This window comes from Podarcis melisellensis (genome assembly GCF_964234715.1).
Source record: "Podarcis melisellensis genome assembly, chromosome: 14".
Classification (NCBI taxonomy): Eukaryota; Metazoa; Chordata; class Lepidosauria; order Squamata; family Lacertidae; genus Podarcis; species Podarcis melisellensis.
The window spans coordinates 23,141,804-23,155,549 of NC_138546.1; the positions used below are offsets into that span (position 1 = coordinate 23,141,804).

General features: G+C 44.6%; 1 protein-coding gene and 2 long non-coding RNA genes across 4 annotated transcripts in view; 1 reads left to right on the forward strand and 2 right to left on the reverse strand.

Moving 5' to 3' along the window:
* Positions 1-5,581, forward strand: part of RAB26 (RAB26, member RAS oncogene family) — a 123,429-nt gene extending 117,848 nt beyond the window's left edge. Inside the window, exons 6-9 of the mRNA XM_081889005.1 lie at positions 1,549-1,614; positions 2,254-2,310; positions 3,042-3,118; positions 3,354-5,581. Of these exons, the coding sequence (XP_081745131.1) occupies positions 1,549-1,614; positions 2,254-2,310; positions 3,042-3,118; positions 3,354-3,456 (303 nt within the window). The 3' untranslated portion in view covers positions 3,457-5,581. The remainder of the gene's footprint in view (positions 1-1,548; positions 1,615-2,253; positions 2,311-3,041; positions 3,119-3,353) is intronic.
* A 2,440-nt stretch (positions 5,582-8,021) lies between these two features.
* On the reverse strand, positions 8,022-10,943 carry LOC309357076. Its single transcript, XR_014163019.1, has 2 exons — positions 10,763-10,943; positions 8,022-10,093 (listed from the first exon to the last, which is right to left on the reverse strand). It is a non-coding gene; the product is annotated as an uncharacterized lncRNA (long non-coding RNA).
* A 439-nt stretch (positions 10,944-11,382) lies between these two features.
* Positions 11,383-13,601, reverse strand: LOC309357077. 2 transcript variants are annotated; one of them, XR_014163020.1, is made up of 3 exons: positions 13,406-13,601; positions 11,696-11,774; positions 11,383-11,456 (listed from the first exon to the last, which is right to left on the reverse strand). It is a non-coding gene; the product is annotated as an uncharacterized lncRNA (long non-coding RNA). The 2 variants fall into 2 exon arrangements; XR_014163021.1 differs by lacking the exon at positions 13,406-13,601 and adding an exon at positions 13,156-13,176.
* Positions 13,602-13,746: the final 145 nt, after the last annotated feature.

Here is a 13,746-nt window from a genome sequence, read left to right on the forward strand (position 1 = left end):
AAGAGTACTGGAGGAGAGGCATTAACTGTTCTTTTCTCTTTTCTGTCATTTGCTTCCTCCCTCCCTCTGCCAAGTTGCATGGGAGCAAAACATTAATTCCAGCCTCTGAAGCCAGGGGCTGGAGAAATGGTTTGGCTAATGGCTCATGACATTGTAATACATGTAGAGCTCACACAGCTCCCTCCCCAGAAAGGGTCCATTTAGATTTTGAGTTTCATTATGGAGCTGCAAGTTTTACTTAGATCGGGAATGGCTTCCTCAGGTGTTGAATGTTGTTATGATGTTTTTGTGGCATCAGATCAGAAGTGGTCTAGCTTCACTGACTGAAATTCAGGTAGCAGCGTTTAAAAGTCTCGTTTCGCTGGCACCAGACCCCTCTAAAGTTACATCGTAATCCTTAATGGCATTTCACCCCTTTGCTGGAGGGGCTGTGGTAGAGCTGGGACCTTCCTCCACCTGTGGTGGGGCTGTGACTTTCTGAAGAAGTTTTAGGAAATGGCATCTGGGGAAATATCTGAGATGACAAAGCAGCTCCTAGTTCCTAGAATCATAGAATTGTAGCATTGGAAGAGACCTCAAGGGTCATCTAGTCCAACCCCTTGCACTGCAGGAATCACAGCTAAAGATTCACTGGCATATAGCCATCCAGCCTCTATTTAAAAAGCTCAACAAAGGAGAGTCCACCACCTTCTGAGATCGTCCATTCCTATGTCCACAACTCTTACTGCCAGAGAGTTCTTCCTAATCTTTAGGTAGAATCTCCTTATCAGTGCTGGATTTACGTACAATATAAGATAAACAAGCTATACCTTAGGGCCCCACTCTTTTGGGGGCCCAAAAAAAATTAAAACAAAAAAATGGATGTACATTTCCAAGATATGATAAAAAAACAATTACTTTGATAAAATACATATTTTATTATGTGCAAATGGCTTTAAATACCTATTAGGTCCATAAATTACCATATAGCATATATTCAACACAAAAAACAGTGACAATTTGTTGTTGACAAAGGACAGCTGGACATATAAAGGGCCCCATTACCTTCAGTAGCTTAGGGCTTCATCAAACCTAAATCCGGCCTTGTTTCTTATAACTGGAATCTATCAATTTGGATCCTAATATAATTGATTTTAAATAAGCACATGACAACCGTGTTTAACCCAAACCCAAACTGCGTAAAAAGTACCGTCTGTCATTTATGTGAGGCAATTACAAATGTACATTGTGGTATAATACTTTTAAACAATTAAATCTCTCCACAGTGTACGTGCATCACTGGACGTTTTATTGAGGAAGTTGACTTGTTGGCATAAAAGTAATAAACATAAACCAAGTTGTCTCAAACTTGACCCCTAACCACTCTACTATGTTGAATTAGCCTCTCTGAGAGCAGCATTTCAGCCTGGCTGTTTTGAACTACATCTCTCCATCGGCCCCAACCAGCTGCTTCCAGAGGAGGCTTGAGGTCTCCACAGCAGCTGGCTATTCTCCTTGGTTTCTAGCTTTAGCTCCTCTGACCTTGTTGTTTTTGCTTTGCTTTGCCAGGCTTGGCTGACAGAAATCCATGAATACGCAAAGCAAGACGTGGTCCTGATGTTGCTGGGAAACAAGGTAAGCCAGGCTAGTTCCTGGCAGAACAATACAGAGCCAGGCGCTCTGTGGCAATGGAAGCCGTTTGCTGGGATGAAGAGGATGTGGATGCTGAGGCAGGTGCCTCAGGGCTGACCCTGCCCATGCACACGGATCGGGGCAGCAGCAGCAACCAGCTAGGCAGTGGAGGCCACTGCCCTCTTACCTGTCCGCCATCTTTCTTACAACCAGACAGCAGGTGACTGTACCTGTCACTGGCTGTGGCTCCAGCCACTGTTGCGATTCCTTGCTTTCTGCCCCACCAGTCCCAATGAACACTAGGCATCACTGCAGATACATAGTCAAAGAACACAATTCTGCTGCAAAGAGTGACAGCCACCAATGTGGATGGCGTTGGAAGATTGGACCATTTCATGGAGGGCCATTGATGGCTATGATATCCCTCCACAGTGGAAGGCAGCAATGCTTCTGAAGACCAGTTGCTGGAAACCACAGGAGGGAAGAGGGCTCTTGTGCTTGGGTCCTGCTTCTGGGTTTCCCTTTGGGGCATCTAGGAGGCCACTGTGAGAGCAGGATGGAAGACTAGGTGGGCCCTTGGCCTGATCCAGCCAGGCTCTTCTTATTCTCTTATGCTGGTTTGTGTTTTTTTGCCACCCCTAGGTGGACTCGACCCAGGAGCGAGTGGTGAAACGAGAAGATGGGGAGAAATTAGCCAAGGTACGGGAACCACCTGCCCTCAGTAAAACAAGCTGAAATTCTGCTTAAAGAGAGCCTAATTTCTGCAACCTTGTTAATTATTATTTCCACATCAACTTTGCAAACATCTGGGTAGGCTTAGCTAAACCAGAATGTTTGCAAAGTTGTTGTGAAAATAATTGTCTGCCTGTTGATATCAGGATAAAAGGAGTTCAGCGAAGGAAGGCCTGATATCAACAGGCAGGGGATTCCAAAGTATAGGTGCTGACATACTAAAATATCAAGTCCTTACAAAATCAGTGCCCTCACACAAAATTGGTGTCCTCAGGCTGTTTTGGACTAAAATTCCTGGCTGACAGGAGTCATAGTCCAAAACATGCAGAGAGCACCTTGTTGGGGAATGTTGAGCTAGATTTCCTTCTAAAAGAAATGGAACGTAGGTGGGAGAACTCACCACAAAGTTTCTTTGTTTGTTTGCTGTCGACCCCCCGAGGCAGTGGCTAAATGTAAGATGCGATTTAAAAATTCACACACATAATGATCTGGATTAGAAATGACCACATTATTCATTACAGGTATAGGTGTATTTTTGGCCCAGGCATTGGGTGTATATCCGTTCCAGCCCTCCCAACAATAAAATATATATACTTTTTTAACAGAAAGGGAGCAGAGTCCTCCCCCCCCCCAACAAAACCACAAATCCTGAATTTTAGGGAACAGGCAGACACTGAATACCATCTTCATTTTTGTAGGAATACGGAGTGCCCTTCATGGAGACCAGTGCCAAGAGTGGTTTGAATGTCGACTTAGCGTTCACAGCTATTGCCAAGTAAGTTGCTTCTTTTTGACTTTCCATCTTTAACTTTCTCAGGGCACGTGGCACTGGGGGTGAGTTTATGGGACCAAGGGGGCCGTGTCTCAAAAAGAACCATTTGTGATAGTGCCACGCTGGTGGCAAACTGGTCCTTACCTGAGACAGGTAAGCAGGAGAAACGCCTTGTTGCAAGGCTGTGATAAGAGACTAGGGAACCAGATTGATCAAACTGCTTGCATTTTGTTTCCAGGGAGCTGAAGCACAGATCTATGAAGCTGCCCAACGAGCCTCGCTTTAAACTCCACGACTACGTCAAGAAGGAGGTGAAAGGCGCCGGCTGCTGCAGGTCCTAGAACCCACCTGGCCCATTTGAGGTTCTGCCCTTTGTACAAAGACTCGCAACCAGCGTCCCACGTCCCCTGCTGCATCTGTCTAGGCCACTACATGATTCCTTCTTCGTGTCTGTGTGTTTGTCCAGGTGAATTTGGACATGTGGGAGTGCGGGAGGCGGAGGAGGGCCTGGGTGGCTTCTTTCCAGGAAGCCAGACACAGCTAAGAGGCTAAAAATAATAGATCTGTCAGGGAAGAAGGTAGTTGATAATCAACGGGAATTGTGGCAGCGAGTGAAGTATCTTTGGCAGCCTTCAAGCACAGGCGCCACTAAAACGAACAGGGTGTGTGGTTTGTGTGAATGGACATGCAACTCCTATGCATTTTGGAGGTGCGCACGTAGGACGTTTTCCTAGGGGATGGCATTCTGTACCCCCCTTGATGTTAAGCTTTTCCCTGTTGGCGGCAACCTTTTTGGAATTGTGCTCCATGTTATTGTTGCAGCTTCAGCAAGTACCCAGGCCTGGTACTTCCAACCCTTATAAGTTCTTTATTGTTATTTTTCAAACTCCGCTGACGCTGCAATACGTACCCTGCATATGTAATATAGCACCCAGAGCAGGGACAGAATTTGGCACCCCTTAATTCTGAGTAGGTACCCTTATAAATAAGTTTTATTACCATTATTATTTTGCGCTCCCTTGGCTCTGCAAACCCTGTGCGGGGGAACTGCTCATACCTCCCTAAATCCTGCGCTGTTCTTAACATCCAAGAAAGGGAGGGGAAATTGCTGCTGTCTGCAACATGTGGATTGCCTGTAGGGAAGAAGGAAAAATCCCATGTTTTCGTCTTGGGTCGCTTGACCACTGGGAGTCCGACTAGCTCATTCCTGAGCGCAAACACTTTGGCTTCTTTTTGTGGAGGTAGGTTATTACACAAAGCTAACTGGTTTTGTATCTTTGAAGTAACTATTTTTAAAGTGCAATTTGTCTCCCACCACTTGGTACTGTTTAACTCCCTTGCTGTGTCTCTCATGGTTGCTCTTGGATACAAGAGGGTCTTTTTCAAACAGCTGCAACGTCGTGTACAAAAAAACGCTTGCCCTTTCAGCTACTTTGATGGTGGAGCTGCCTGGCTTTCTTTTTATGGCAGGGGTTTGAAAATGCAGCGTTTTGCTTCCCCCCCATAGGAGCAGGCAAGTGCGATGCCCATGGGGGTTTGTGGGGTCTCCAGGAAGGGGGCTTTGCTGTTCTTTGTTGCAAGGGAAGCTGCTGAGAAACCACCTTGCCTGCTTCTGCCTGTAGCCCTCCCTGGCTTCCACCTCCCGTTGGCATCGGAGGTAGCGTAGCTTTGTGGCCGGAAGCACAAGGTGAAAAGTCCCTGACTCAATAGCCATAAGCAAAATCTCACAAACTAGCCCCAGATCTTTGGCACAGCACCAGCCCTTGACAGTACAGGAATAACCCAACACCTTACATTACCGTTGTAAGGATAATTGAGAATGTATATGAAGTGCTTTGTACACTCAAAGTGCTATATATATGTATATTTATTTATAAATACTAAGTTATCATGCTTTCTTTGGTACTGTGGGAGTTTTGTGTGTGTGCTGCTGCTCATTTTCTTTTACTTAAAAGGTTTATTCAGAAACAAAGGCCCCAGGCTGGATTCCTTTCCCCTCCTTATTGTTTCCGAGCTACTACAACTTTCCTAAGGAAGACCACCTTGCCTCAGAGCCGGTTTGCATGCTCACAGCTCTCCTAAAAGCTTCAAGGGTCACTGCATCGCAGAGGAAACCAGCCACATAGTATGTGAATTGGGCCAGTTTCATTTTTTCCCAATCCTGTACTATAGGAAAGCAACTGGGCTGCCTGCTGCTGGCTCTCGATCCAAACACTCCTTTGCAGAATTCTGCAGCTTGGCTTCTGCGGCCTCCACTTTGCAAGAGAAGCATGGACTCAAAAACGCTGCCTCTTTGCAGGGACTTGGGTCTGCCTCCTACATAGACTGGCTTTTACTGCCACCTAGCAAGAGGTGTTCCCAAACAGTGTTATTAATGTAGTAAGAAAATGCTGCCTCTTGTTTATAGCTCTCTCTCTCTATCTCCCCCCACCTCAATATTCCTAATAAAAGACTTTTTTAAAACGTTGTTTTCCAGTCTCAAAAGCCTTAGGAAAGTAAGGCCAAAACTCTCCCTACAAGAACTTGCATTTTCCGCTTTGCTGATCTGAAAGAATCTAAAAGACCTTTGGGTGTACGTCCTGGTAGTTCCACCACCCAAAGAACCTAATGTGTGGCATGTGCAGGGGCAGCTTCCAGGTGACAAAGGTTTGGAACTCGCTCCCCACAAAGATGCACCTGACACCTACACTTGAGTAATGCTTTCATCGTGTGAAGGTGCACCTCTTTACCATGGCGTTTTGACATTCGGGATATATATTCTTAGGATCCAGCCTATTCTCATCATTGTAATTTGTATTTTTGTGACCCTCCCAGGGGACCTTTGGGTGAATGGCAGGTATTTCATTAAACTAGTAATAATGTCACCAACCAATTTAAGAGTGCTGCACTCCATACATGGCCGTTTATTTAAAAACCTGCCCAGCGTGAGAATTTCTGAGATTTCGTCCCCGCCTAAACTATAACCCAAGAGATCTGTTGCCTGCACCCCGATTTTCAGCTGGCGATCTGCAAAGAATCTTGTGCCAAACACCATTCTCGCCATCCATGATTCAAACTGGGGTGAGGGGGAGTGGAAGAAAAGAATCAGTGCAATCAGAAGAATCAGACATTTAACTGCCACTTAGCACAAATCTGAGTGTTATTTTTCCTGTTGGCAAATAGGCATATTGTATAATGGAAACAACAGCCAAGGAAACAAATTTCACCCCCCTCCCGAAACAGCTCTCCAGGAGTTCCAATGGGGAGACACTCAGCCCAATGTGGAATCATGACTGTGGAGCCTTTCGCATTCAAGCAAATACTATACCATTGGGGTACCTGCCCCCCCTCATCAAATGAAAGCGTGAGAAGTTCAGCTAAGTTGGTGTCTGTGGTGTGAGATGAAGGATTTGATAACCCCCAAACACCCAGAGCCAGAAACCCTATTCAGAGGCATGTGTTTTCTGTGCAGAATACCTTTGCCCCTGCACACTGCGCAAACACAATCTGTTTCTTTAATAAGCTATTGTTGTAGTTGGAAAAAAGTATATTGTTGCAAACTTCTTCACCAAAGGCTCTTAAATATATATTTTTGCATGAGAGAAATTCAAATCTGCTCTTATTTTTGTGACTGGAGAACATTTAGCTTGCTAAACATACGTTTGATTAAAAAGCTCCTGGAAAACCAAAGGATTTTAAGTTTACCTTCTGAAAATGTCAGATTATTATAAAAGCACAGCCTTTTTGATAAAATGTGTCCTAAGCATACAGGGACGCAGGTGGCGCTGTGGGTTAAAGCCTCAGAGCCTAGGACTTGCCGATCGAAAGGTCGGCGGTTCGAATCCCTGCGGCGGGGTGCGCTCCCGCTGCTCGGTCCCAGCGCCTGCCAACCTAGCAGTTCGAAAGCACCTCCGGGTGCAAGTAGATAAATAGGGACCGCTTACCAGCGGGAAGGTAAACGGCGTTTCCGTGTGCAGCTCTGGCCCGCCAGAGCAGCGATGTCACACCGGCCATGTGACCCGGAAGTGTCTCCGGACAGCGCTGGCCCCTGGCCTCTTAAGTGAGATGGGCGCACAACCCCAGAGTCTGGCAAGACTGGCCCGTACGGGCAGGGGTACCTTTACCTTTTTAAGCATACATTACCTTGTAATAATAAAGCATTAGCTTATTTGGTTAGAGCAGGCACAGGCAAACTCGGCCCACCAGATGTTTTTGGACTACAACTCCTATCATCCCTAGCTAATAGAACCGGTGGTCAGGGATGATGGGAACTGTAGTCTCAAAACATCCGGAGGGCCAAGTTTGCCTATGCCGGGTTTAGAGCATGGTGCTGATAACGCAAAGGTTGTGGGTTTGATCAGCATACAGGCCACCTGCATTGCAGGAAGTTGGACTAGATCAGTGATTCCCAACCTTGTGCCTCCAGCTGTTTTTGGACTACAATTCCCATCATCCCTTGCCACTGGTCTTGCTAGTCAGGGATGATGGGAGTTGTAGTTCAAAAACAGCTGGAGGCACAAGGTTGGGAAACACTGGACTAGATCAGTGTTTCCCAACCTTGTGCCTCCAGCTGTTTTTGGGACTACAATTCCCATCATCCCTTGCCACTGGTCTTGCTAGTCAGGGATGATGGGAGTTGTAGTTCAAAAACACCTGGAGGCACAAGGTTGGGAAACACTGGACTAGATGACCACGGAGGTCCCGTCTAACACTGATTCTATGATTCAGCAAGCTGCTTTCTTCTCATCTTCTGCTTTTTAATCAAGATAGGTGTCAAAGGTCAGTCTCACAATGGTTATTCAAAGGTTTCAACAGAAGACATCTCAAAAGTCTAGTTCCTTCACGCAGATCTTCATTTCCTTAGGGTGCTTCCTATTTGCAACCAGGGGAGCCGAATCCAGAGCAAAGAAATTTTTCACCCTTGCAATTAGATGTCAAAAATTTATTTTACAGAACATTTTATTAAACAAAATTTACAAAATCTTGCCAGAAAAACTTGCATTTCTTTTATAAGCCAGGCAACACTAGAAAGAACAGATAAAAATTTACAGAAGGAAAATGTATTAAACAAAATTTACATTTTTGGCCAGGAAAATCTGCATTTCAGCATTCTCCGGCAATAGAGATGCCCTTTGTCTTTGAAGAGCACTGCCAGCTGTGCTGAAAACACTTTCACACGGCACACTTGTTCCTGGGATAGCCAGAAACCTCTTTGCAAGCACCTTCAACATTGGGAAGGATGCCTCATGTGCCTTCCACCACATCAGAGGGCATTCATCAAAGTCCACTCTTGGCATAGCCATATAGCTTCTTAGCTCTTTTTCTGCTTTCAATTCAGACAGCGGTGCTAATCCATCTTCTGCCAGGTCGTCCTCTTCCTCCTCCAAATCAAAAATTTTCGCCAACCCTTTTTTTGGCTGAGGAGGCGGAGTACTGGGCTCCGTAGAAGCAGCACACAGACTGCCATGCAAGTCTGCCATCTTCTTTATGGCCTCCTGCCTGACAGCCTCAGGAGCCTCCAAGAACCGCAGGCGAAACCTTGGGTCACACAGCGAAGCTAGACCTAAAGTGGTTGTCATAGGTGCACTTTCATACTTTTCTAACAGTGCACCCAAAATTTCATGTTTAATATCCTGCAGGAGCATACTGTCTCCCTCATCAGGCTGGAGACTTTTCTTAATTTGTCTATAAAGCGGCAGAACAGATGAAGCAGTGATATCATTGCTTCCGCTCAGAGTCGTGGTGATGTCCTCTAACACAGTAGTTGCAGACACAAAGTCTTGTATAGCAGAGATATCACACTCTTCCAACATCAAATGGTTTTTGGAGGGGTAACCCAGAAACATCTCACTTAATGCACTTTTGTTTTCAAGAAACGTTTGGCAGAGCTTAAATGTGCTCCACCATATTGTGGGACAAGCACTTGGCAAACTAACTTTCTCCATCTGAAGTATCTCTTGAGATCTGGCAAAGTCTCTTCTCATTTTCCAACTATGGCTAATGCTATTCTGCAGGTTTTTCAATCTTGTAACTGCCTTTTTCAGCTGTGTCAAGTTTAAAGCTCGGTTAACCCCAACAGTTATATTGTGGGCAAAGCAGGAAATGTGCTCTAAACCAAGCTGCCTAACTACTTTTACAATATTTGTACCGTTATCAGTAGTACTGCAAAATATATTCTTTACATCTATGCCCCATTCCGATAATGTGTCTGTGAGCATTTCACAAAGATTATCTGAGTTGTGGTCCTTCAAAATATGTTTACAGCCCAAGAAAGCATTAGTCAACTTCCACTCATCTGATATGAAATGTACTGTCACTGCCAAAAATTGAGTGCCTGCTACCGATGTCCAGCAATCAGTAGTGATGACCAGCTCAGTATCCTTTATCCGGCTTACTTCTCTCTTCATTTTCTCCACGGTGTCATTGTACAGTTTTGGAACTCCTTTGGTTGCAAAGTATTTTCTGCTGGGCAGCTTATATCTTGGGTTTAGAGTGTTAACCATCTGGATAAATTTTGGGTGGTCCACTGTGTCGTAAGACTGCATACACGTAGCCACATACTCTACGATTGCCTGAGTACAAGATTTCGGTGCCTTCGAATTGAGCGGCTGAACATCCAATGTTGTTTTCAGCCGTTTTTTAGGATTTTCTGCAACCGTTGCTGCAGGCTCAGCAGCACTAACTGTTGTTGCAACTGGAGGACCATCAGCTTCATTACACGTATCGACGGAAATGTCTCTTGATGAAGAAGCCAACTCCCTAAATTTCAGTGGGTGGTGAAACTTGAGGTGGCTACTTAGATTTGAGGTGTTTCCGCCTTTCGCAGATACCGAATTCAAACATATCTTACAAATGGCAATATTATCAACCACCACACGGTCACTTTCATCAGCAGGCAAGCCAAAATGCACCCAAACGGCACTTTTGGTTTTGGGCTTGGCTACCAAATGGTGGTATTCAGGACAATTCAAAGAACGGCGATGATGAGTTACATATAATCTAGGAAAACATTAAAGAAAAAGAAAAATCTAATTTTGATGTATATGATATATGAAAAGCAACTCAATGATAGCATTCTTCAACTAAACAATTAAAGATTTCTGGAGATGATATTAATGTCCTTTATACCGGTAGTCTTGGGGGCAACTTTAATATTTTAGAAAGTAGTAGATGGCAGTGGAGAGCTGAGCCCGCACTGCACAGGAATCATGATTTTTGCACATACACACATCATGATTCATGTTATATTGCCACACCACATACTATGAAAATGCTATAATAATGTGGACTTCAGAACCGGTTTTGAACTATATACAGTGGTACCTTGGTTTACGAACTTAATCCGTTCCGGATTGGTTCTTAAACCAAGGCATGCTTTCCCATGGCAACGGGGGAACAACTTGGATTAGTTTATGAACACCTTGGATTAAGAACGCTGCAAACCCAGAAGTAGGTGTTTTGGTTTGTGAACTTTGCCTTGGAATAAGAACGTTTCACTTACTGTTGAGTGTTCCATTTGTAAATTGAGTCCCCCGCTGCTATGGGAAAGCACACCTTGGTTTAAGAACGGACTTCCGGAATGGATTAAGTTCATAAACCAAGGCACCACAGTATTGATACATCGCCCAGCCCCCCTCACCAATTTGTTCACTTAGCAGCAGCCCGTACCTCATAACGTCTCGCAGAGTTGGGAGTTCAGAGGGCAACAATTCTCTGTCAGTTCCAATTAGATCGCTCACGTGCGTGGATGTCCCAAGACTTGTTCTCTGGTTAGAATCCATTGTAGGTCAATTCCCACTGGTTAAGACGGTAGTAGTAGCAGCACTGACAGACAAGTAATTTTTAACACAATGATTTATATATGTGTTTAACTGTAATACACAATTCAATATAAAAATATGTATAGCATATAAATAAAAAATAAAATCAAAATATAACTGCAAGTACTTGACAGTTATTTTAATTTTTATGCAATTTTACACATTTTTTAAAAAATAAGAAATTTAAAATTAAGTTGAATTCTACATAAATGTTAAAAATGTTTGTATGTACAGCGGTACCTCTGGAAGCAAACGGGATCTGTCATTTTGAGCGTCTGCGCATGAGGCAAAACCCGGAAGTAATGCTTTCCGTTATTTCCAGGTCATCGCAGAGCGTAACCTGAAAACGCTCAACCTGAAGCACATTTAACCTGAGGTATGGCTGTATTTATTTAGCAAGCAAAACTAAATTATATTAATTCAACCAAAATATTTTTTGAATTCCCAAGTCATGTTGCAACTTTTAGCAAAATTCAACACACCTGAATTAGGTTTGTGCCAACCTATTGGCACTCCACACATTCTGTTTGCTGGCCATTTTCCTATGAGAAAAACAATGGAATAATACAGTTATCTCAATCCACTAACGTTGGCTGGGGTAGTAAATGCATCCCAAGGGCAAAACTCAATGCATTTCTGGGATACTAGTAACAAGCTAATATTTGGGGATATTCATCCAAGGAGCACCTTCTAGGTCTACTTATGTGTAAAGCGCACAATGAAAAAAAGTGTGTCTGGTAAATTTTCTTGGATGAAGGTTAAAAACTCCAATTAACCTCACCATAAAGGCCTGGCACAACCCAGAGTCCTGCTTGATCACTTCTGATACCAACAGTCTCTTCTCTTCTCCCGTGTGCTTCCTGAGGAAAATTAAAATAATAAGATTGAATTAAGTGCCAATAATACATTTTGTTTTCTAAACAGACAGGAACAAGGTTCCTTGAAAGGAAGGTGCCTCTCTGAAACCAGCTTTTCAGCCTCAGCTCGTGCTCGTAATCAGTAAACTGCAACCAGTTTTCATACGAGGTGTCAGAAAATTAAGAGCTCATCATCGGCTGCTGTCTGATGGGCCTAACAGATTACCCACACAGATTTTTCCAAAATCACAGTTTAGGCTCCTCCCTATCTACTGGGTTCATATCATTCAGTGGCAGCAAACACACCTGGAAAGGTTGTGGAGGAGGCCTTAACAAGGAGCCCAGGGGCTGGACCTGGTCAAGCATCCCGTTCTGAGAGTGGCCAAGCAGATGCCTTGAAGAATTCTGTAATCATCCTAGCCACACTCAGAAACAAATGCTTCTCACAGGTAGGAAAAAAGACCAAGGGAAGGAGGCCTCAACAAAGCCTTAAACCAGACTGGAGACCTACACATAAAATGAACTGGCCCAACACTCAACATTGATATGACTGTCCTGCTATGCTGCCGCAGAATGATCTGCAGCAGCAAGAGGTTGCAAGATCCTCCCTTTCTGAAAGGTAAAGGGTCCTTTGCAGGATCTAAAGAAGATCACCCATTCCATGAGAACTATGAGGCATGAATGAGAGGTTTTACCACCTCCTTCAAAGTTCTAACTTTCATTAACTCATACAAACAGGTAAACGCATTGTCTCCTTTTTGGCCCTGCTACCAGAAAATCAATTCACCCTATCACCAATTGTGAGAGATCTAGCAGTTAAAACAGTGGTCTTTTAACTTTTTCAGAATATAAACCTGGATTTGGGGGCCAATTTCATAATTTTGAGCCATGTAACTTATCTAGTGGTCTGGATAAGATCTCAACTAAGTAATGTTGCAGACCGGGTGCAAACCCTGCTCAGCCATGAAATTCAGTAGGTGACCCTGGATCAGGGTATAAATATATAAACTGCCACGTGGGGATTTAAAAACTATGGAGGTCATCCAGTGTCAATCCCACTCAAGAGAATAGCTCTAGAAATTACTGGACCGAAGACTGCCCTGTCCATTAATTACCATGGGTCTACTCTGAGTAAACTCCTGCCCACCTAGCAGTTCGAAAGCACGTCCAAGTGCAAGTAGATAAATAAGTACCGCTCCGATGGGAAGGTAAATGGCATTTCCGTGTGCTGCTCTGGTTTGCCAGACGCGGCTAAGTCATGCTGGCCACATGACCCGGAAAAACTCTGCAGACAAACTTCGGCTTCCTCGGCCAGTAAAGCGAGAGGAGCACTGCAACCCCAGAGGCGTTCGCGACTGAACTTAACGATCAGGGGTCCCTTTACCTTTTACTCTGAGTAGAACTAACAGCGACTACAACTCTACACCAGAACGAGGTTTTCCAGTCCTTACAGCATTTTCGTAATATTCCAAAGCTTTCAACAGGTCTTAAATAAATATAAAACATTTTAAATAAAAAGACCCAACCGCGTCTGTTCACACGTGATTTGTGCCCCTTTTCTGCTGTTGGTCAAGCCAGACTAACCACTATAGCCCTATAAACAGGCCTTTCCGCCCGCGTAAAGCGAACCTTACCGTCAACAGTTCGAGCGCAAGCGGGAAAAGGAACGCGCAAGCTCGTGGAATCGGCTTTTATAAACTCGCCCCACTTCCCAATTGGCTGGTACTTGCTCAGGGACGCTAGCCAATTGCGTTGCCCTGTCGCACGACCTTCTGCAGCCAATCGTCCTCCTCCACCTACAGACTCTCTTTCCACTGGCCGGCACAGTCTACAACTCCACGCCATTGCTCCCTCCCCCCCGCCGCTATCATTCTCTCTCGGGACATTTGATTGGATAAGCTTAACGTGACTCAAAATCGGCACAGCCATAGGGGCAAAAGAAATCAAGGTGGGGGAGTAGACGGAGGCCTTCTCA